At 42.1% G+C, this 24,889-nt stretch overlaps 1 protein-coding gene across 14 annotated transcripts in view; it reads right to left on the bottom strand.

Moving 5' to 3' along the window:
- mipol1 (mirror-image polydactyly 1) overlaps positions 1–24,889 on the bottom strand; it is a 383,877-nt gene that overhangs the window by 160,934 nt on the left and 198,054 nt on the right. For all 14 annotated transcript variants that reach the window (XM_068038331.1, XM_068038333.1, XM_068038330.1 and 11 more), the window contains one exon: positions 10,434–10,541. In XM_068038331.1, the coding sequence (XP_067894432.1) occupies positions 10,434–10,541 (108 nt within the window). The remainder of the gene's footprint in view (positions 1–10,433; positions 10,542–24,889) is intronic.

Here is a 24,889-nt window from a genome sequence, read left to right as displayed (position 1 = left end):
AAATTTGCTGATGATACAAATATAGGTAGGAAAACAAGTTGCGAGAAGGACACAAAGTGTCTGCAAAAGAATATAGATAGGTTAAGTGAGTGGGCAAAATATGGCAGAGGGAGTATAGTGTGGGAAAATGTGGGGGTCCACTTTGGTGGGAAGAATAGAAAAGTAGATGTTATTTAAATTGAGAGAAACCGCAGAATGTTGCAGTACAGAGGGATCTTATACTTTGATCACAAAAGTTAACATGTAGGTACAACAAGTAATTAGGAAGGCAAATGGAATATTGGCTTTTATTGCAAAGGAGATGGAGTATAAAAGTAGGGACGTCTTGCTACAACTGTACAGGGCTTAGGTGAGACCACACCTAGAATACTGAATTCAGTTTTGGTCTCCTTATTTAAGGAGGGATGTACTTGCATTGGAGGCAGTTCGGAGAAGGTTCACTAAGTTGATTCCTGGAATGAAGGGGTTGTCTTATGAGGCAAGGTTGAGCAGGTTGTGCCTGAACACAACGTAAAGGGATTAAGAAGGAAACAAGCTGGGGGGAATCAGCAAAAAAAAGCACGAGGAAAGGGAAAAAATAGGGGCAGAGGTTATGGTCTAAAATTGATGGACTCAATATCGAGTCCGGAAGACTGTAAAGTAGAAAGATAAGGTGCCGTTCCTTGTGCTTCATTGGAACACTGTAGCAGGCCAAGGACAGAAAGGTCAGAGTAGAAGCAAGGTGGAGAATTAAAATAACAAGCAACAGGAAGCTCGGGATTGCGCTTGCAGACTGGACAAACTTTCCTAACCTAAAGACTCTGCCCACCAGGCTTCACTCATTTTCACCCTTCATGTAAACTTTGTGTTTATCACCTTGTTCCTAACAAATTACTCACCACCTCCTACTCCTGTCATTCCTTAGTACAGTCCCCATCGACAGTCCCTTCAGACCCAGGGCCACAAACATAAATACATGACTGGCCTCATCAAACATCTAAGTACTACCACGTCTGATCTCTTGCTCTCTTCAGCCAAATCCTCCTACTTATTACAAAAATATCCAACGATGCAAAGGTTCTCATGGCAGGCCACTGCCAGAACGATCTTCCAGCCAGCCCTGTGATGAAACCACGTCGGGAGCTCAGTAAAATCCCGGCCCCTGTGCGGGCACAAGTGTTCCCTAATTTCACTCCTGAAAGGTCTGGTTCTAACTTTTAGACTATTCCCTCTCGGCCTGGACTCTCCAACCAGTGGAAATAGTTTCTCTCCATCTACCCTATCTGTTGCTCTTAGTATCTTGAAAACTTCAGTCAGTTCACTCCTTAATCTTCTAAATTCTAGGGAATACAATCCTAATTTATTTAATCTCTCCTCCCAGCTGAACTTTTGGAATCCAGGTATCATTCCAGTAAATCTAAGCTGCACCCACTTCAAGGCCAATGCATCCTTTCAAAGATGTGATGCCCAGAACTGCTCACAGTACACCAAGTGTGGTCTAATCAGGGCTTTGTATTGCTGATGCATGACTTCTACCCTCTTGTATTCTATTCCTCTAAATATAAAGACCAACAGGTCATTAGCCTTTTTGATTAATTTCTGAATCTGTTCATGACATTTTAAAGATCTATGTACCTGGACCTCAAGTCCCTTTGGACCTCCACTGTTTCTAGCTTTTCACCATATACAAAGTACCCTGTTCTATCCTTTTCAGGTTCAAAGTGAATAACTTCACATTTGCCTACATTGAACTCCATTTGCCACATTTTTGCCCATTCACTTAATCTATCGATATTTCTTATATGCTTCCATCTACACAGTCTACAGTACCACCTATCTCTGCGTCATCAGCAAACTTGGATATGTGGTTTTCTATCCATTCATCTAAGTTGCTAATAAATGCAATGAATAGCTGAGGCCCCAACACAGATCCTTGCGGGACATCACTAGTCACATTCTGCCAATTAGAGTACCTGCCCTAGAGAGTCCCGACTCTCTCTTGCCTGCCGCTCAGCCAATTTCTTAACCAAATTAATAATTTTCAATTTCTGGGCTTCATCCTTCGCTAAGTTTCTTGTGAGGGGCTTCATCAAATGCCTTCTGAAAGTCCATATAAATAACATCCATAGATATTCCCCTGTCCACTATATTTTATGAAGAGGTGACTCAAGTAATCAATCAGTCTTGTCAAGCATAACCTATCATTTGCAAAACCATGTTGGCTCTCTCTGATCAGCTCAAAACTTTCAAGGTGTTCAGTCACCCTATCCTTAATTATAGACTCTAGTAACTCCCCGACAACAGATGTTAGACTAACTGGCCTATAATGCCCTGGTTTTCCTCTTTCACCTTTCTGAAATAGCAGAGTGACATGCACAATTTTCCAATCTAAAGGAATGGTTCCTGAATCAAGAGAACTTTGGAAGTTTATAGTTGGGGCATCTGCAATGTCCTTACCTACTTCTTTTAAAACCCTTGGATGGAAACCATCTGGTCCTGGGGATTTGTCAGGCTTCAGTGCCATTATTTTCTTCATTTCTATTATTTTGCTTATGTTACTTTAGGTTAAACCCCTCTCCTTGATTTAATATTAGTTTCTTTGGGATTTCCAACATGCTGACCTCTTCCTCTACTGTAAATAATGACACAAAGTAATTATTCAAACTGTCTGCCGTTTCATTACTTTCATCACTGTTACCAGTTTTCAAAGGATCCACGTTTCTATCAATTTCTTTTTCCTAATATAATTGTAAAAATTTTTTGCGTTGATTTTGATATCCTTTGCAAGTTTCTTTTCATATTCCCTTTTTGTAGCTCTTATGATCTGCTTTGTCACCCTTTGCTTTTCTTTATATCATTTCCATTTGCCAGGATCTGTGCTAATTTTTGCATTTTGTTATGCTTTTTCTTTTAATTTTATGTTGTCTTGGACCTCTTCAGTCATCCATGGCTGTTTCTTTTGGCAGGTAGAGCTCTTGCCATTTGGGGTTTTACTGGCTCTGTATCATTAAATCATTTCCGAACACTTCCCGATGATCTTCTGTCAGTTTGCTCATTAACAGAGTTGCCTAGGTTACGATGGACAATCGCTGGCTCATCACATTGAAGTCAGCCCTGACCCAAATCTAGAATCTTCTGTTTCATGTTTCTCACTTTCAAACACGACATTGAACTCAATCATTTTATGGTTGCCATTAGATAAATACTCAGGTACTGTTAAGTTGTTGACTAAATTTGACTAAAATATAAGATGATGTTAATAAACTTGCAGAATGGTTGTGTAAATGGCACATGAACTTTAATATAGGTATGTGTGAGGTGGTGCATTTTGGTAGTAGGAATAATGTGGTCACGTACGCCTTGGAAAGTAAGTCTAAATTGGGTACAGAAGTGAAAGGATTTGGGTACACAGTCACAAATCATCAAAAGTAGCAATCCAAGTTAACAAAGTCATAGAAAATGCAAACAAACCATTGGGGTTAATTTCTAAAGGAATCAAATTGAAAAGCAGGGAAGTTACATTAAACTTGCATTGATGTTGGTTTGCCCACACTTGGAGTACTGTGCACAGTTTTGATCTACATATTTTTCAACAAGACAGAAAAATTCCAAGGATGGGACCCGTCATCCGTGGTTAACTAAAACAGTTAAGGATAGTATCAAACTTAAAGAAAAAGCCCACAATTGCATAAAGATGGGAGGCAGATCAGAAGATTGGACAGAATATAAAAAACAGCAAAGAATGACTAAAAGATTGATAAGGAAGGTAAAATTAGAATACAAGAAAAATCTAGCTAGAAATAAAGACAGGTAGGAAGAGTTTCTATAGATAGTTAAAAAAAGAAAAGTTAACAAAGTGAGCGTTGATCCTATAGAAAGTGAGTCTGGGGAATTAATAATGGGCAATAAAGGAGATGGCAGATGAATTGAACAGATATTTCGCATCGGTCTTCACTATTGAGGATACAAGTAACATCCCAGTATCAGCTGTAAGTCAGGAAATGGAAGGGAAGGAGGAACTCAAGAAAATTACAATCACCAGGGAAGTGGTACTGAACTAATTGTTGGAGCTGGGGGCTGACAAGTCCCCGGGTCCTGATGGACTTCATCCCAGGGTGTTAAAAGAAGTGGCTAGTGAGATAGTTGATGTGTGAGTTTTAATTTTCCAAAATTCCCTAGATTCGGGGAGGGTTCTGTTAGATTGGAAAATAGCGAATGCAACTCCTTTATTCAAAAAGGGAGGGAGGGAGAAAGCAGGAAACTACAGGCCAGTTAGCTTAACATCTGTCATAGGGAAAATGTTAGAAGCTATTATTAAAGATGGGTAAAACAGGGCACTTAGAAAAATTCAAGGTAATCAGAGTCAACATGGTTTTGTGAAAGGGAAATCATGTTTAACCAATTTATTGGAGTTCTTTGAGGGAGTTACATGTACTGTGGATAAAGGGGAACCAGTGAATGTATTGTACGTAGATTTCCAGAAGGCATTTGATAAGGTGCCACATCAAAGGTTATTGCAAAAAATAAAAACTCATGGTGTAGGGGTAACATATTGACATGGATAGAAGACTGGCGAGCTAACAGGAAACAGAGAGTAGACATAAATGGTTGGCAAGATGTAACGAGTGGTGTGCCACAGGGATCTGTGCTCGGGTCTCAACTTTTTACAATTTATATAAATGACTAGATGAAGGGACCGAAGGTATGGTTGCTAAATTTGCTGATGACACAAAGATAGGTAGGAAAGTAACTTGTGAAGAGGACATAAGGGATATAGATAGGTTAAGTGAGTGGGCAAAGACCTGGAAAATGGAACATAATGTGGGAAAGTGGGAAATTGTCCACTTTGGCAGGAAGAATAAAAAAGAAGCATATTATCTAAATGGTGAGGATCCAACAAGGGAGGGTGCAGTGCTGGACCTAATTCTGGGGAATGAAGCCGGACAGGTGGTTGATGTGTTGGTGAGGGAGCATTTTGGTGATAGCGACCACAACATGGTACAATTTAAGCTCGTTATGGAGAAAGAAATAGACAAGTTGCAAAAAAAGGTTTTGGATTGGGGAAGAGCGAATTTTAGTAAAATAAGGCAGGATCTGGCCAAGGTAGACTGGAAAGGGTTACTTGTTGGGAAATCTACAGAAGAGCAGTGGGGGGGCATTCAAAAAGGAAATGGGGAGGGTACAGGCCCAACATATTCCCTCTAGGGTAATAGGTAGGAGCAACAAGCCCAGAGAACCATGGATGACCAGAAACATTCAGGGTATGATGAGAAGGAAAAGAGAGGCTTTTAGTAAATACAAGGACAGCAAATCAATGGAAGCATTAGTGGAGTACAGGAAGTGTAGGATGGAGCTTAAGAAAGCAATTAGGAGGGCAAAGAGGGGATATGAGAAAGCTCTGGCTGGTAGAAGTAGGGAAAATCCCAAGATATTCTATAAGTATATCAATGGGAAGAGGATAACCAGGGAAAGAGTAGGACCCATTAGGGACCAAGGGGGAAATTTGTGGGTGGAGCCAGAGGACATTGGTAGGGTGTTGAACGAATACTTCACATCTGTCTTCACGCAAGAGAAAGAGGATGTACATATGGAACTTAGAGAGAGAGACTGTGAGGTTCTTGAGCAAATTGTCATAGGGAGTGACAAGGTATTGGAGGTTTTGGAAGGCTTAAAAGTGGACAAATCTCCAGGTCCGGATGATTTGTGTCCCAGGATGCTGTGGGAGGAGAGGGTGGAGATTGCAGGGGCTCTAACCCTAATTTTTAATTCCTCTCTGGCCACGGGGGAGGTGCCAGAGGACTGGAGAACAGCTAATGTGGTCCCACTATTTAAGAAAGGTTGTAGAGATAAGCCAGGGAACTACAGACCAGTGAGTCTCACGTCAGTGGTAGGGAAACTATTGGAGAAAATTCTGAAGGAGAGAATCTATCTCCACTTGGAGGGGCAAAATTTGATTAGGAATAGTCAGCATGGCTTTGTCAGAGGGAGGTCATGCCTAACAAATTTGATTGAATTTTTTGAGCATGTGATCAGGTGTGTAGATGAGGGTAGTGCAGTTGATGTAGTTTACATGGATTTCAGCAAAAGCCTTTGACAAGGTCCCACATGGGAGACTTATCAAGAAAGCAAATGCACATGGGATACAAGGTAACTTGATAAGGTGGATTCAAAATTGGCTTAGCTGTAGGAGACAGAGAGTGATGACAGACGGCTGTTTTAGTGACTGGAAACCAGTGTCCAGTGGCGTACCACACGAATCTGTGCTGGGTCCCCTATTGTTTGTCATTTACATAAACGACATAGATGACTATGTGGGGGGTAGGATCAGTAAGTTCGCGGATGACACAAAGATTGGCCGAGTGGTTAACAGTGAAGTGGAGTGTCTTAGGTTACAGGAAGATATAGACGGGATGGTCAAATGGGCAGAAAAGTAGCAGATGGAATTTAACGCTGAAAAGCGTGAGGTGATACACTTTGGAAGGAGTAATGTGACACGGAAGTATTCAATGAATGGCCTGACACTGGGAAGTTCCGAGGAACAAAGGGACCTTGGCGTGTTTGTCCAAAGATCTCTGAAGGCAGAAGGGCAGGTTAATAGGGTGGTGAAAAAGGCATATGGGACACTTGCCTTTATCAATCGAGACATAGATTACAAAAGCAGGGAGGTCATGTTGGAGTTGTACAGAACTTTGGTAAGGTCACAGCTGAAGTACTGTGTGCAATTCTGGTCGCCACATTATAGGAAGGATGTGATTGCATTGGAGGGGGTGCAGAGGCGATTCACCAGGATGTTGCCTGGGATGGAACATTTAAGCTTTGAAGAGAGGTTGGATAGGCTTGGGTTGTTTTCACTGGAGCAGAGAAGACTGAGGGGGTGACCTGATCGAGGTGTACAAGATTATGAGGGGCATGGACAGGGTGGATAGGGAGCAGCTGTTCCCCTTAGTTGAAGGGTCAGTTATGAGGGATCACAAGTTTAAGGTGAGGGGCAGGAGGTTTAAGGGGGATTTGAGGAAGAACTTTTTTTACCCAGAGGGTGGTGACAGTCTGGAATGCCCTGCCTGGGAGGGTGGTAGAGGCGGGTTGCCTCACAACCTTAAAAAAGTACCTGGATGAGCACTTGGCATGTGATAACATTCAAGGCTATGGGCCAAGTGCTGGCAAATGGGATTAGGGAGACAGGTCAGGTGTTTTAATGCATCGGTGCAGATTCGGTGGGCCGAAGGGCCTCTTCTGCACTGTATTATTCTGTGATTCTGTGAGAGATTTCAGAGCTCTGAGATGCAGAGGGATCTGGGTGTCCTAGTGCATTAATCGCAAAAGGTTAGTATGCAGGTACAGCACGTAATTCGGAAAGCTAATAGAATGCTATTGTTTATCGCGAGGGGAATTGAATACAAAAGTAGGGAGGTTATGCTTCAGCTGTACAGGACATTGGTGAGAACACATCTGGAGTACTGTGCACCGTACTGGTCTCCTTATTTAAGGAAGGATGTAAATGAGTTGGAGGCAGTACGGAGAAGGTTTACTAGACTAATAACTGGAATGGGCAGGCTGTCTTACAAGGAAAGTTTGGATAGGCTAGGCTGGTTTCTGTTGGAATTTAGAAGAGTAAGAGGCGACTTGATTGAAACATATGACAGGGTGGATGTGGAAAGGATATTTCCACTTGTGGGAGAATCGAGAACTAGTGGTCACTGTTTAAAAATAAGGGGTCGCCCATTTAAGACAGAGATGAGGAGAAATATTTTCTCTCAGAGGCTCGTGTGTCTTTGGAGCTCTCTTCCTCAAAATGCGGTGGTAGCAGAGTCTTTGAATATTTTTAAGGCAGAGGTAGATAGATTCTTGATAAGCAAGGGGTGGAAGGTTATCGGGGATTGGTGGAAATGTGGAGTGATCAGTTCAGCCATGTACTTACTGAATGGCGGAGCAGGCTCGAAGGGCCGAGTGGCCTACTCCTGCTCCTAATTCCTAAGTTCGTATATACATATGTTCGTATATTACAAACAGAATATAAAAAAGGTGCAATAAAAAAGATTTACAAGGATGGTACCAGAAGCTAAACGTGGAGGGTGGTGATGCTGGAGAACAGACAAGTGTGAAATGAATCAACTTTTACACATTTAAGTTTCTTGGTTCTCATTTGTGTTCTCCTCGCCGTAGCAGTTAGCTCTCCAATTCCACATTGTCTCTTTCTTGTGCCCTCTTGACCCCATTTAAATGTGGCAAAGCAGACTTCAATCAAAATGGCATTTTTGAAGAGGGAGAATGCAGCTGCAATTTTTATTGTGGCAGATTTGATGCAGCAATGTTTAAGAACTTATATTTCTTTGCTTACCAGCCCAAATTCACAGTACTTCAAAGGAGAATCCAATGACTTTAGGAGGAAGACTTTATGCAAAAGGAAACATTGGATGTAAAACCAAAGGCTACACAGCCTGGAAGGTTTGATAATATGACAATCCCCAATGTCCTGTTTTACAATAAATCCCAAAATAACTCCTTGACAGCTCTGTAGATTTCCTCTGAAGGCAGACACTCATGACTGCCCACAATGGGTCATGCGAAAGCTGGTGAATATTAAGCAGCTTCCTGTGTTTATACTCAGCACACTGGCGCAGTGGTTAGCACCGCAGCCTCACAGCTCCAGCAACCCGGGGTCGATTCTGGGTACTACCTGTGCGGAGTTTGCAAGTTCTCCCTGTGACCGTGTGGGTTTTCGCTGGGTGCTCCGGTTTCCTCCCACAGCCAAAGACTTGCAGGTTGATAGGTAAATTGGCCATTATAAATTGCCCCTAGTATAGGTAGGTGGTAGGGGAATTGAGGGAAGGTGGGGATGTGGTAGGAATATGGGATTAATGTGTGATTAGTATAAATGGGTGGTTGATGGTCGGCACAGACTCGGTGGGCCGAAGGGCCTGTTTCAGTGCTGTATCTCAAAATAAAATACATCTGTTTTTTGGCCTGTGCTAGAACTATAGCGCTGGTTGGTAGTGGTAATAACGGAGAGCTGGCTCACTGATACCAGTTTCCTGGAATTTGAACTGGATGAGTGTCTATGTAAAGATGTCTGTTCTGTCCAGTAAATGAGTACCAGAGAAATTTCAGGAATCTGTTTACATCTGTCAAAGCTTTGGATTCAAACCTGGATAAAATCTGTTACTAGAAAAGCAAGTTCCATGGTTTGCAATTCTTATGTTTACTTTATAGCTCAAACATATAGAAGGGTTTATCGTTTTATCAATTACATATAATCTGCAAAAATGTCAACTGTTAAATTCTACCAAAAGTCCTAGTGGCCAGTGCTAGTGTGGACTTAACATAAGAAGCAAAAGGTAACTTCAAACATAAATGAGCATAATTAAATATATTCTTTGAAATGAAGATATAGGCCGGGATTTTACCCTAGGCGGACAGGAGCTGGCCACTGACTGAAAAGCCAGTGGCGAACCCGTTTCTGCCTCGCCTGGGGATCCGACCTGTATTTTGCGGGTCGCTGGGCTTCAATTGTTCTGAGCTGGGACTTCCACCCGCTTGAGGTAGGAAGTCCTGTTTAATGGAGCTGCTGGCCAATCAGCGGGCCGACAGCTCCTAGACGCAGCAGAGCGACCGGGAGCGGTGGCCACTGTTGGGAGTACAGCCCAGCTAGAAGTCATGATGCCGTGGAGCCTGGAGGGCCTGTAAGTTTTGGTTGCCTTGCCAGGGGTAATCGGTTGGCCTCCAGCGAGGCACGGTTGGACAGTTGGGGAGATGGAGGTGCGTGTTGGGCGTGGTTGGGGTAGCGGGGGCGAACCTCCATCGGGTACACGGTGCTCGATCATGAGGGCACCCCTGGGTCGTTCGCGAGCCGCCTGGTTTTGTTAGGTGGCTTCTCTCGGGTCCAGGATGCCCGTTTGCCACGTGTAAAATCCATGTGGAGGTGGGCAGAAGGCCCATAAGTGGGCGTTGAGTGGTCACTTAAGGGCCTTGATTGGCCTGGGGCGGGCGGGCCATTTTCACTGCCGCCGCCCTATGTAAAGTGGCGGCGGAGGCGGGAGCGGTTTGGGAAAGACTCCCGGAGCCTCCCCCAACATTTTACGCTACCCCCCGCCACCATCCCGCTCGTCGAGGTGGCATAAAATTCAGCCCATATTGTTCAATCCAAATAACTACAAAAAATGTAAATATTAAGTATAAATAGAAAACTCAACAGAAAGTTGGTCAGATATAAATACTGAAATGGCACAGTTTCAATCTGTCTTTCAACTTCATGTTCTACATAAATAAATATATAAAATATAAATACATAAATATATAAAACCACAGTGAAAGACACTGCATCTATGTTTAAAGAAGGTGTTGTTGGCAAACATCATAACATACTAGTGCTGAAATGTACACAACAGATATCAGTCGGGCAGAGATGGCATCCATGGCTTACAACCCTAATTTGACTCAGAGTGCGAGAGATTTACCTTCAAGGCACGTTCTTGGTTGTTTTCAGTCATCAGCTGTCTCGTGTTGTTTGCCATTGTCTGGTTCTGCTCTTTCAAAAGATGAACCTCCTGCTCCAATCGTTTGCACTGGGGACAAATAAAGCAGCATATTAGCTAATAGGTAGTACAACATTTGGAGGGCTGAATGAGGTTTAAAAATATTCAAATTACCAATGACAGCTTATAGTTATCAAAATACTACTTCAACGATTTAATCTACAGAATTTTAAAAATATCTTGCTGTCGAAAAATTTGTATCATTGCATATAATGTTTGATGGAGGGATCGTTTTAAGTCATCCTGTTCAGCAGTTATCAAATACATATTTTTTTTTAACACCAAAAATAGATTCTGCATTTTACTGCAGTCATAAGACTTACTTTCATGTCAGTAAGTTACATTTTTATAACACCAACACAAACTCTTATCTACAATTGAAACTGTTAGTTCCTTTTTACTACTTATATGATTACGGTAGATTAATCATAGCACCAATTCAATAAATGTCATTTATACTTCAATAAAACCTCTCAATATTAAACTAGACAGTTTTAGCTTTAATTGCATAGAATAACCACTGCTCATTTTGCATGCTACCTATAACGAAGTGCATTAGAATTACCTTTAATAAAAATGTACGGATTTTTGGAAGGACTTTTAATATTCTCTAAATATATGCTTAATGCATATTTAATGAGATTCTATTTCAAAACAAATACATTTCCAGGTTCTAAGGTTAATAACCCATTCCAGGTAAGGACAAGATCAGTATAGTTTATGATGCTTACTGGAAATTTGAAATAAAAAAAAAATGCTGTTATCATTCATGAGGTCAGGCAGCATCGATGGAGAGAGAAACAGAGTTAAATTTTCAGGTCTCTCTCTTTCTTGACCTCTCTACTGTCGCTAAATTGTCAGACTTGTCTGACATCCAGTTCTGGATGAGCAGAAATTTCCTCCAATTAAATATTGGGAAGACCAAAGCCATTGTCTTTGGTTCCCAAAACAAACTCCATTCCCTAGCCACATTACTTGCCCTGGCCACCACTGTCTGAGCCTGAACCAGACAATTTGCAACCTTGGTGCCATATTTGATGCCTAGATGAACTTCCAAGCACATATCTGCACCATCACCAAGACCATCTATTTCCTCCACCATAACATTGCTTGACTCCACACCTGACTCATCTGCTGCTGAAACCCTCATCCATGCCTTTGTCACCTCTAGACTTGATTATTCCAATGCACTCCTGGCCAGCCTCCTTTGTTCTGCCCTCCGTAAACTTGAGGTTATCCAAAATGCATCATCCTTGTGCTCATTGATCTAGATTGGTTGCTGATTAAGCAACACCTTGATTTTAAAAATCTCATCCTTGCTTTTAACTCCTTCAATGGCCTCACCCCTCCCTATCTCTGTAGTCTCCTCCAGCCCCACGAGTCTCCTCGAGTTTTGGCCTCTTGAGCATCCTTGATTTTAATCCCTCTACAATTGGTAGCCATGCCTTCAGCTGCTAAGGCCCCAAGCTCCGGAACTCCCTCCAAAAACCTCTCTACCTCTCTTTCCTCCTTTAAAACTCTCCTTAAAACCCACATCTTTGACCAAGCTTTTGGCCATCTGCCCTAATATCTCCTCCTGTGGCTCGGTGTCAAATTTTGCTTCAAAGGCAAAATTGTGAAGAGCTTTGGGACGTTTTATTCCGCTAAAGAAGCTATATAAATACAAGTAGTAGTAGTAGTTGTTGTTGCCTTTCATCAAAATGTGGAAGTTTGGAAGCAACCCAGTTCTGAACTTTCCTGCCAGCATGAATTACTTATTCCAGGAAAGAATAAGCAGGTGAAAACTGAAGAAAACTGTAAGCCTATTTAAAAAAAAAGTGCACACCTCAACACGTATTTATACATTAAAGGGTACAGCAGTGTTATTCACTCGCATAAGCTATCTGAACCAATTGTGTCTAGCAGTGTACATACATTACCTAATTGCCAACCATACAATGCCATAACCAAAGGTGGGGAGGAGGCTGACAATAGTATGTGATCTCAACAGGATATTCATATCTTCTGCAAAAAACACTTAACATTTTTACATTGGACCAAAAAACACACTCGTTGAGCCAAAGACAGGTAAGGTGCTTTAGCTCACGGTGTGTTTACTGACCAACAGTTAAGATCAGATTAATTTCATTCAAGCAGTACAACTTATCTGTACGTAATAATACAAAATAACACACATAGCTTCTCCACATCAAGTCTTAATTGACTTAAACAAAGTAACTTCTAATTAACCTCCTGAATTCCCCTTTTAAGATTTCCCTGACAGCTTTGTTTTTGGCATCTGACCACCTGCTTCCATCTGTCTCTGATCACCCTCTGTTCCCAGCCAGAAGGTGCAAGAGACTTCCCAACTTAATACATGTTCTACGAGGAACTCCATAATATCATTAGTAGTATTCCGAATACCGAACATTTGTTCCTGCTAGAGGACTTTAACGCCAGGGTTGGGGCCGACCATGACTCATGGCCCTCCTGCCTTGGGCGCTATGGCATTGGAAGGATGAATGAGAATGGACAGAGACTGCTGGAGTTGTGCACCTATCACAACCCCTGCATCAGCAATTCGTTCTTTCATACTAAACCCTGTCATCAGGTTTCATGGAAACACCCAAGATCACGTCGTTGGCACCAGCTGGACCTCATCGTCACAAGGAGAGCCTCGATAAACAGTGTCCAAATCACATGCAGCTTCCACAGTGCGGACTGCAACACCGACCACTCCCTGGTGTGCAGCAAAATTAGACTCAAACCAAAGAAGCTACATCACTCCAAGCAGAAGGGCCGCCCACGCATCAAAACAAACAGAATTTCTGATTCACAGCTGTTACGTAAGTTTCTAAATTCACTTGAAAAAGCCCTTCAAAACACTCCTACAGGGGATGCAGAGACCAAGTGGGCCCACATCAGAGACGCCATCTATGATTCAGCAATGACCATCTTCGGCAAACGTGAGCAGAATGCAGACTGGTTTCAATCTCACTTTGAAGAGCTGGAACCTGTCATAGCCGCTAAGCGCACTGCACTGTTGAACTACAAGAAAGTCCCCAGCGAGTTAACATCCGTAGCACTTAAAGTAGCCAGAAGCGCTGCACAAAGAACAGCCAGGCGCTGCGCAAATGACTACTCGCAACAACTATGCTGTCGTATTCAGCTGGCCTCCGACACCGGAAACATCAAAGGAATGTATGATGGCGTTAAGAGAGCTTTTGGGCCAACCATCAAGAAGATCACCCCCCTCAAGTCTATGTTGGGGGAAATGATCACTGACCAATGCAAGCAAATGGACCGCTGGGTGGAACACTACCTAGAACTGTACTCCAGGGAAAATGTTGTCACTGATACCGCCCTCAATGCAGCCCAGTCTCTGCTAGTCATGGATGAGCTGGACGAACAGCCAACAAAATCGGAACTCCGTGATGCCATTGATTCTCTAGTCAGTGGAAAAGCCCCTGGAAAGGACGGCATTACCCCTGAAATAATCAAGAGTGCCAAGCCTGCTCTACTCTCAGCATTCCATGAACTGCTTTGCCTGTGCTGGGATGAGGGAGCAGTACCACAGGACATGCATGATGCCAATAACATCCTCTTCTAGAAGAACAAGGGTGACCGCGGTGACTGCAACAACTACGGTGGAATCTCCCTGCTCAGCATAGTGGGGAAAGTCTTTGCTAGAGTCGTTTTAAACAGACTCCAGAAGCTGGCTGAGCGTGTCTACCCTGAGGCATAGTGCGGCGTTCGAGCAGAGAGATCCACCATTGACATGCTGTTCTCCCTTCATCAGCTATAGGAGAAATGCCGCGAACAACAGATGCCCCTCTACGTTGCTTTCATAGATCTCACCAAAGCCTCTGACCTCGCCAGCAGACATGGTCTCTTCAGACTACTAACAAAGATCGGATGTCCACCAAAGCTACGAAGTATCATCACCGCATTCCATGACAATATGAAAGGCACAATTCAGCATCGCGGTGCCTCATCAGACGCCTTTCCTATCCTGAGTAGCGTGAAACAGGGCTGTGTTGTCCCACCTACACTGTTTGGGATCTTCTTCTCCCTGCTGCTATCACATGGGTTCAAGTTTTCAGAAGAAGGAATCTTCCTCCACCCAAGATCAGGTGGCAGGTTGTTCAACCTTGCCCGTCTAAGAGCGAAGACCAAAGTGCGGAAAGTCCTCATCAGGGAACTCCTCTTTGCTGACGATGCTGCATTAACATCCCACACAGAAGAGTGTCTGCAGTGACTCATCGACAGGATTGCAGCTGCCTGCAACGAATTTGGTCTAACCATCAGCCTCAAGAAAACGATCATGGGACAGGACGTCAGAAATGCTCCATCCATCAATATCAGTGACCACGCTCTGGAAGTGGTTCAAGAGTTCACCTACCTAGGCTCAACTATCACCAGTAACCTGTCTCTCGATGCAGAAATCAACAAGCGCATGGGAAAGGCGTCCGCTGCTATGTCCAGACTGGCCAAGAGGGGGTGGGAAAATGGCGCACTGACACGGAACACAAAAGTCTGAGTGTTTCAAGCCTGTGTCCTCAGTACTTTGCTCTACGGCAGCGAGGCCTGGACAACGTACATCAGCCAAGAGCGACGTCTCAACTCATTCCATCTTTGCTGCCTCTGGAGAATCCTTGGGATCAGGTGGCAGGACCGTATCTCCAACACAGAAGTCCTCGAGGCGGCCAACATCCCCAGCACATACACCCTACTGAGCCAGCGGCGCTTGAGATGGTTTGGCCATGTGAGCCGCAAGATGGCAGGATCCCCAAGGACGCATTGTACAGCGAGCTCGTCACTGGTATCAGATACACCGGCCGTCCATGTCCCCACTTTAAAGACGTCTCCAAACGCAACATGAAGTCCTGTGACATTGACCACAAGTCGTGGGAGTCAGTTGCCAGTGATCGCCAGAACTTGCGGACAGCCAGATCATAAAGGCGAGGCTGAAGAGTGGCGAGTCGAAGAAACTTAGCAGTTGGCAGGAAAAAAGACAGAAGTGCAAGGAGAGAGCCAACTATGTAACAGCCCCGACAACCAACTTTATCTGCAGCGCCTGTGGAAGAGTCTGTCACTCTAGAATTGGCCTTTATAGCCACTCCAGGCGCTGCTTCACAAACCACTGACCACATCTTGGTGCTTACCCATTGTCTCTCGAGACAAGGAGGCCAAAGAAGGTCCTTATCAATTGCTGAGATAGGCTAACAAATCACTTATTATTTACAATCTATGCAGAAGTATACAAGCAATTTAGGCCTCTATCACCTTGGTGCCTTTTAAAAAAAAATCTTATGCTTACCAAAATTGCTAAAATGTAACTAACCAACTATATTCCAAGCTTTCTGCCAAATTCAAAACAAAACTTGTTTGCACTTACATTTTGTTCATTCAATTAGTATCCACTCCTTATTAAAGATGCTATATTTGCTAGAGTGGTTGGGGAGGGTTTAAACTAAAATGGCAAGGGGATGGGAACCTTTGCAAGGAATCAGGAGGAGGGGGGAATCAAAGACAGGAACAAAAGACAGCAAGGGGAATGAAAAAAGTGATCGGCAGAGAAATCAAGGGCCAGAATCAAACAGGGCCACAGTGAAAAATAGTGGGAAGGGGACAAGTAATGTTAAAAAGACAAGCCTTAAGGCTTTGTGCCTTAACGCACGGAGCATTTGCAATAAAGTGGATGAATTAATCGCGCAAATAGGTGTTAACGGGTATGATATAGTCGGGATTACGGAGACATGGCTGCAAGGTGACCAGGGATGGGAAATGAACATCCAGCGATATTCAGTATTGAGGAAGGACAGACAAAAAGCAAAAGGCGGTGGAGTTGCATTGCTGGTTAAAGAGGAAATTAACACAATAGCAAGGAAAGATATTAGCTCTGACAATGTGGAATCTGTATGGGTAGAGCTGAGAAACAATAATGGGCAAAAAACATTATTGGGGGTTGTATATAGACCCCCAAACTGCAGTGATGTTGGGAATGGCATTAAACAAGAAATTAGAGACACATGCGGTAAAGGAACATCTGTAATTATTTTGCATATTTAATCTGTATATAGATTGGGCAAATCAAATTAGTCACAATACCATAGAGAAGGAATTCTTGGAGTGTATACGGGATGGTTTTCCGGACCAATACGTTGAGGAACCAACTGGAGAACAGGCCATCCTAGACTGGGTATTGAGAGAGGAATAATTGACAATCTAGTGGTGCGAGACCGCTTGGGGACGAGCGACCATAATATGATAGAATTCTTCATCAAGATGGAGAGTGACGTAGTTGATTCTGAGACAAGGGTCCTGAATCTTAGTAAAGTAAACTACGAAGGTATGATGCGCGAGTTGGCCATGACGGATTGGGAAATGTTACTTAAAGGGATGACGGTGGATTGGCAATGGCAAACATTTAAAGAGCGCATGGATGAACTGCAACAATTGTTTATCCCTGTCTGGCACAAAAGTAAAACGGGGAAGGCTACTGAGTTGGATGATCAGCCATGATCATAATGAATGGCCGAATGGCCTACTCCTGCTCCTAATTTATATGTTTCTATAATCAATCTGTGGCATTGCACATCGGCAGTCAAAACTAAATGTAGTTTTCAGGTGTAGCTGGGTTAGGGCTATGCCATGTGCAGTTCCTGATATATGCTTCGACATTGAGCATAGGGTTGGATGATGGAAGAGTGAGAGATGTGCCTAGCTGTAAGGTTACATATTCTAATGGGAGGATCCCATAAATGAATAGGATCGAATTGGTGGCTGAAATAAACTGAAAAAGATCTACCTTTGGCCCAATCCGATTTTTTATCTATATACTGCCTCTCAGGGTCATCATCTGAAAACACAGCATTAGTTTTCACATGTACGCCGACCACACCCAGTTCTGCCTCATGACCATCTCTCTCGACTCCGCCACTGTTGCTAATGTTTTTTTAATTTGTTCCTGGGATATGAGCATCGCTGGCAAAGCCAGCATTTGTTGCTCATTGCTAATTGCCCTTGAACCACCTTCTTGAACCACAGCAGTCCATCTGGCGTAGGTACACTCACAGTGCTGTTTGGAAGGGAGTTCCAGGTTTTTGACACAGCGACAGTGAAGGAATGGCAATATGGTTCCAAATCAATATGGTGTGTGGCTTGGAGGAGAACTTGCAGGTGGTGTATTCTTGCATCTGTTGCCCTTGTCCTTCTTGATGGTTGAGGTCGCTGTTGAAGGAGTCTTGGTGAGTTGCTGCAGTACGTTTCTCAGTGATTTCAGTTTTTCTAGGGCTCCTTGATGTCACACTCTGTCAAATGCTGCCTTGATGTCAAGGGCAGTCACTCTCATCTCACCTCAATTATCAGACTGCTTATCTGACATGCAGCACTGGATTAGCAGAAATTTTCTCCAATTAAGTAGTGGGAAGACAGAAGCCATCGTCTTTGGTCCCTGCTACAAACTCCATTCCCTAGCTACTGAATCAATTCTCTCACTGGCAACTGTTCGAGATTAAATCAGACTGTTTACAGCTTCCATATCATATTTGACTCCAAGCTGAGCTTCCGACCACATATGTGTGCCATCACGAAGACAGCCTATTTCCACCTCTGTAACATCGCCCAACTCTGCCTCTGCCTCAGCTCATCTGCTACTGAAAGTCATTCAAGCCTTCATTATCTCTAGACTTGATTATTCCAATGCACTCCTGGCTGGTCTCCCACATTCTACCCTCCGTAAACTTGAGGTCATCCAAAACTCTGCTGCCCGTGTCCTCACACTTGCCCAGTCTCATTCACCTATCAACCCCTGTACTCACTAATCTACATTGGCTCCCAGTCAAACAACACCATGATTTTAAAATTCTCACCCTTGTTTTCAAATCCCTCCATGGCTTCACCCCTCCTTACCTCTAACCTCTTGCAGCCCCCCAACTCTCAGAGATATCTGTGTTCCTCTAATTCTGGCCTCATGAGCATCCCCGATTTTAATTGCTCCACCATTGGTGGCCGTGCCTTCAGCTGCCTGGGCCCTCGGCTCTAGAATTCTCTCCCTAAACCTCTCCGCCTCTCTACCTCTCTTTCCTCCTTTAAGACGCTCCTTAAAACCTACCTCTATGACCAACCTTTTGGCCATCTGCCCGAACATCACTTAATATGGCTCAGTGTCTTAATTTTGCTATATAATGCCCTTGTGAAGTGCCTTGAGATGTTTTATTATGTTGAAGGTGGTATATAAATACAAGTTGTTGTTGAAAAGGATTCATTTTTTTACTCAGGCACACTTCAAATTTTATCTGGATATCTGTCAAGTGAAAACAATGGCACACTGGGAGCTGGGACTTAGCTGAAGAGAAGCCTTAAACACTAGAGTGGAAAATTTCTGAGTATAAAAAAAGTAAAAGAAAATTCAAAAAACCCAACACTTTTTTTCAAATCCCTCCATAGTCTTGCTTTAATTTTCTGAAACTTTAGGTCTGAGTATGCAACCGCCTGTCTCCACTTCATCAATGATGGCAGAATTGTTGCTACCATGCTCATCCATTTTGGAATTCCTTTCCTGGACTGTACCTTGTCAACAGTCCCTCCTAACCTTGAAAAATCTCCTTTAAATCTATCTGTTTGACTGTGCCTTCAGTCACCTGCCGTAGTTTCTCTGCCACTTGCTCCTCAGAGTCCTTTAATTTCCTGCACGGCACTTCAAGATGTTTGGTTACAAGAAATGTGTTATGTAAGTGCAAGTTGTTGTTGTCACACTCAGGCAAGGAGAAATTATGAACTACAGAATAAACTTTTGAAACAAAGCCATTTTTCGTACAAAACAAAATGGAGTAGAGGTCAGGTGACCTTATCCTGTACTGCTAATACACATGGAAACTGCAAGAATCCTGAGCCAATCTTCCTGTCGGGACAAGCTTTGGAGAAGGCATTAAAATGTAAATGACTCATTCTGTCTCCAACGAATTGGGTTAACAATGGCACTGCAGACTAGGTGACTCCAAATTCAAACTCAAGGGAATAGGTGTGAAAAAACTCAACATTATCAAGATGGAATGAAGATGATAGACACACAAACCCCACTGTCACCATCAGACACCATTTATGAGAACAATGAGAGGGAAACTCTCGTCACATGACAGAAACCAGGTTTCTGATAAGGAGCTTAATAAAAGTATATGCTGGGCAGACAAAGCCAGAAGAGAGAGAGATATTCATCTATGCCATCAAAGGGACAGAACCCTGCCTAACATTACCAGCTTTGAACTACATGTAGGCAGCGACTGGAGTTTGGCCTTGACCTCCCTACCTGAGAAATCAAACTAGAACTTCGCCAATGACTTTTGGTTGGACTATAACAAAAGCAATCAACAGGAGCGCATCAATCTTCCTAAACCTCCCAGATCTTTCTTCAGTGAACAAGGGAAAAGAAGACAGGCCTATACCATTCAAGGAAACGCAAGATAAACAGAGGACACTTTTAAACAATTAGACCTAAATGCACAAGATAATCTCTATCTTTTCTTGTGTATGCGTGGATCTGTATGCGTGTGAGATGTTAGAGAAATCTCCAAGACTGTTTGTGAAGAAGACACTGAGACTAGGACGCTTTGGTGTAGATTATTTATTGCTTGTCACAGAGCTTACTTCTGCTCTCCAAACAACATCACCAAACAGTGCTGGCTGTCTCTTCTTTAGATATACACACTTGAATACAAGTAAGTAATTAACACCCAACACCTGTGCACCCTAGTATCTTGAACTACCAGGTACTTATCATCCATCAACAGAACTTCAGACCCTAACAGGTTCCCCCTTTTTTCTTTAAATTAAATACACACACACACATATATAAAAGAAATAAAAAACACATAATGACACATTTTGCTTTATTTATCATTAACTTTCAACAGCACCAGCCAATAACATGTTGTATATTCCCCTCTTTAAAAAAAAAACTTGTTTAAAGAGAAAGCGATCTTATTGTAAAAATAATTTCCACGTTTTCCTATAATGTCAATTATTTTAAACCTATGGCCTCTGGTTACCAACCCAATTGCCAGAAAAAAGTTTCTCCCTACTTGCTCTATCAAAATCTTATATGGTGTTTTCTTAAATTCCTTTTAAAAGTTCATACATACAACATATACTGCACTACCTTCATTAACCCTCAGTCCTTCATCAAATACTCAAGGCGGATATGTAGAATTAGGTCGCCCATCAGCCATGATCTCACTGATTGGCAAATCAGGCTCATGGAGCTAAATGTCCTATTACTGTTCCTATGTTCCCACTAGCTTCTTATTCCACATTTATTTAATTAATTTAATTTAAATTCCCCAGCTGCCATGGTGGGATTTTAACTCATGGCTCCAGATCATCAGTCCAGGCCTCTGGATTACTACTCCAGTAACAACCACCAATCTATGGTACCCCCAATTACATGGATTACATGGAGCTATATGCAACACTACCATATTCAACAAACACTTCAGAAGATTAATCATGAACAATTGTTTTTTTCCTCCAAATTAAAAGGCACCAAAATATTTATTTACAAATTAAATGGAACTCTGAAGCATAAATGGATTTAGGAAATAATTGATGGAATATAATACAGAAATTTAATGAGCAAGGCCTATAATGAGTTAATTATCATTCTGAATAACAGCTGAAAGTATTTTTCTTGAAGTCCTTTCCAGAAAGATTTTTAGGAAGCCTTTTCAGTTTTTAAAGCTAATAATATACCACATTAACAGTTATTTCTTTCTCCTTCTCTTGCATATGTTTTCTGCTGCTGAGAGCATCCCAAATTGACCACCTACTTTCAGAAATGCATGAGTACTTATCCAAGCTCTTGTTTGTAATTAATTACACAATTGAAGTTCAGTTATCAAATGAAACTGGACAAGATTATATCTATAAAAACAATTAATGATGCACAATAAAATGCAGCTCAATGAGAGTCACATGATCCAATATTATACAACTAGTCTATGGAGATGTCAAACAACCTTAAGAGTATTCCATCAATCACTCAATCATGGAAAGAACCACTTTGATCTTTGGATCACAATACTCCTTCAATTTCACAAGTGGAAGCTACTCTTTGAACTTTGAATTGAGAATGACACAGAAAATCCACACATTTATATAAAGAGGCAGCGATTCTCAAGACGTCACCAATTCTTAGCAAAAACTGAATTTGAAATTGAAGTAAATGCTTGCACCTCAAGCTCAACAAACATAACTGAAACAATGCTACTGTTTTTTTCCTTACAGTGTCATTCCCACTGTTCGAAATGCAAGGAAGCAATGGATGAATTAAGTCATGCAATTCCCTCTTGACATGTTAACTATCTTAATTTTCCCTTTACAAAATTGCAAGCTAGAACACTTTAAGGGCTCACATCACCAACACAAGGCTACTCTGCAACAATGCTGTTAGACTGAAAGCAGTAGTAGTTTTGGAGCAAAAACATTGAAAAGCATTGCTGCGCAGGCACATGCATTTGAAATAGTACCTGGCCACCCCAGGGACTTAATAACCCCCTAAAGCCAATACAAAATGTTTTTGTACATTTAAAAACAAAGGCTGTATAGAATATTAAAATGTATTCCACCCTGAAGCTAGAATCTCAAATAGTATTGACTGGCTAAACGCCAATCACACAGTAAGAAATATGATTCACTCGTTGCAGTTGACTCAGTAGCAAGTGGTAGGGTTCAATAAGGTTACAATTATGCCTCACAATTTTGTAGTGCAGCCTTGTTCATTTTGGGAACTGGAACTTATACCTAAGTGATTAAAAGGGAAGTAATAATCAACCGTTAAGAGTTATAATCAAAAGGTGGAAGATGAGGGACAAAACAGATCGAAACAAGTTTTTTTGACAGACATGTTCTGATTTGGGCTTGAGGTCCCAGTAAATATAGTACAACTTTCAATTTTTCCATGAAAACAAAACTAATTTAAGTTATTGAAATGTCTGCTCGAATTCATGAAGCTGCCAAAAACCATTGTACATTTTTGAGGGCTAGCATTGTAGCAAAATCTCTTCACATGCAGGGGGCAAAATTTATGTTGGGCAGTGGCAAATTGGCAGGCCATTTTACACTCCACTCAATTTTCTTGTCCATTGATATCATTGGAAAATAAAACTGGGCAGAGCATAATTTGGGCTGCCACTTCATTATTATTCATTTTGCGGTGTCGCCAAAGACCAATTCCACCTCCAATAACAACTTGTATTTGTACAGCACCTTTAATGTAATAAAATATCTCAATGTACTTTACAGGAGTGTTTTTATTGATTTATTTTATTTAGAGATACAGCACTAAAACAGGCCCTCTGGCCCACCGAATCTGTGCCGACCAACAACCACCCATTTATACTAATCCTACATTAATCCCATATTACCTACCACATCCCCACCATTCTCCTACCACTTACCTACACTAGGGGCAATTTACAATGACCAATTTACCTATCAACCTGCAAGTCTTTGACTGTGGGAGGAAACCGGAGCACCCGGCAAAAACCCACGCGGTCACAGGGAGAACTTGCAAACTCCGCACAGGCAGTACCCAGAACTGAACCCGGGTCGCTGGAGCTGTGCCACTGCGCCACTTGTTATGAAGCAAAATTTGATACTGAGCCACATGAGCAGATATTAGGGCAGATGACCAAAAGCTTGGTTAAAAAAGCTAGGTTTTAAGGAGCATCTTAAAGGAGTAAAGACAGGCAGAGACTTGGAGCAGTTTAGGGGGAGAATTCCAGAGCTTTGCACCTAGGCAGCTGAAAGCAAGACCACCAATGGTGGAGCAATTAACATCGGGGTTTCACAAGAGGCCAGAATTAGAGGTGTGCAGATATATTAGAGGGTCGTGGGGCTGGAGGAGCTGACAGAGATAGGGAGGAGTGTGGCTATGGAGAAATTTAAAAACAAGGATGAAAATTCTTTAAAAATCAAGATGTTGCTTAACCAGGAGCTAATGTAGGTCAGCGAGCACAGGGGTGATGGGTGAATGGGACTTGCACCAAGTGAGGACACCGGCAGAAGAATTTTGGATGACAGCAAGTTTACAGAGGGAAGAATATAGGAAGCCAAACAGTAGTGCGTTGGAATCAAGTCGATAAGTAACAAAAGCATGAATTTCAGCCACAGATGAGCTGAAGCAAGAGTGCAGTGGGGCAATGTTGAGGTTGAATTAGGCGGTTTTAGTGATGGCACTGATACATGTTTGGAAGCCCATCTCGGGGTCAAATGCGACAGCAAGGTTGAAAACCATCTGGTTCAGTCTCAGACAATTGCTAGGGTGAGGGATAGAGTCAGTGGCTAGGGAATGGAATTGATAGCAGGGACCAAAGACAATGGCAAAAGGTCATCGACCTGCAATGCCAACTCTGTTCCTCTCTCCATAGATGCTGCCAGACCCGCTGAGTATTTCCAGCTCTTATTTAAGGGAAAGGTATGCTGAATTTTATTTCCACGCAAATACTTGAAAAAGGGACCTGTATTCAGTTTTTTTAAATAGATAAATGCTTTGTCAAGTCATGTAATGTATAATGCAATGCCATCCTGATATAAAGGCTGTACTATACAAACAGAATAAACCTACTAAATTCGCCAAATTTTAATTTTAACAAACTAAATTAACTGCCATCGTGGATGATTATGAAGCAAATTATTTCGTAAGCACTACAGAATTCAAAATGTAGGCAAAAGCAACTTTATGGAATTAAGGAGAAAGTTCACATTTACAGATATAGTGTCAGAACCTAAACCTTCGGATCATCAACTTCCAGTCGCATAGTGGTTAAAAAGGAACAATTTGCATAACATTAATTATAGCCTTGTATATGAAAATATAACTACAATATGTCATGCAATATTTTGAAATGTTTAAATTGGATGAAATTTATATCCTCTTTCAATCAGCATCATTTTACAACAGTCTAATTATTGACATGTCAGCTGACATTAATTAAAATATGCTTTCAAATATTGCTGAGTTTTTTTTATTCAGTTGCACTGATAAAATGCGATAAATGCTTCAAAATTCATTTTGCACTGCTTTGATCTGTTAAATTAAATTCATACACTCAAATAAGGAATCTAAAATAACTTGCACAACTATTCCTCTGATCTATTCCAAATCACATAAATGTCAACAAAAAGGTGAAATTCTACAGTCTGCTCCTAGCAGGAGTCCCAAAGCAGAAGATGCCTGCTTTATTTGCATTTTAATTGAAGAAATGCTTTGACCAGATGCCAATTTTTCTTTACAATCTTAAGTATTTTTCTGCACAAAGGGTTACGTTTATGTATTCCTTGGAATTACCTTCACTGTTGTCCTTTTACATATCATGTCAAATTTATTCAGGGAGGGAAAA

Source organism: Heterodontus francisci, chromosome 9 (assembly GCF_036365525.1).
Source record: "Heterodontus francisci isolate sHetFra1 chromosome 9, sHetFra1.hap1, whole genome shotgun sequence".
NCBI lineage: Eukaryota > Metazoa > Chordata > Chondrichthyes > Heterodontiformes > Heterodontidae > Heterodontus > Heterodontus francisci.
The sequence above is the reverse complement of the archived record's forward strand: the minus strand, read 5'-3'. Positions and strand labels throughout refer to the sequence as shown.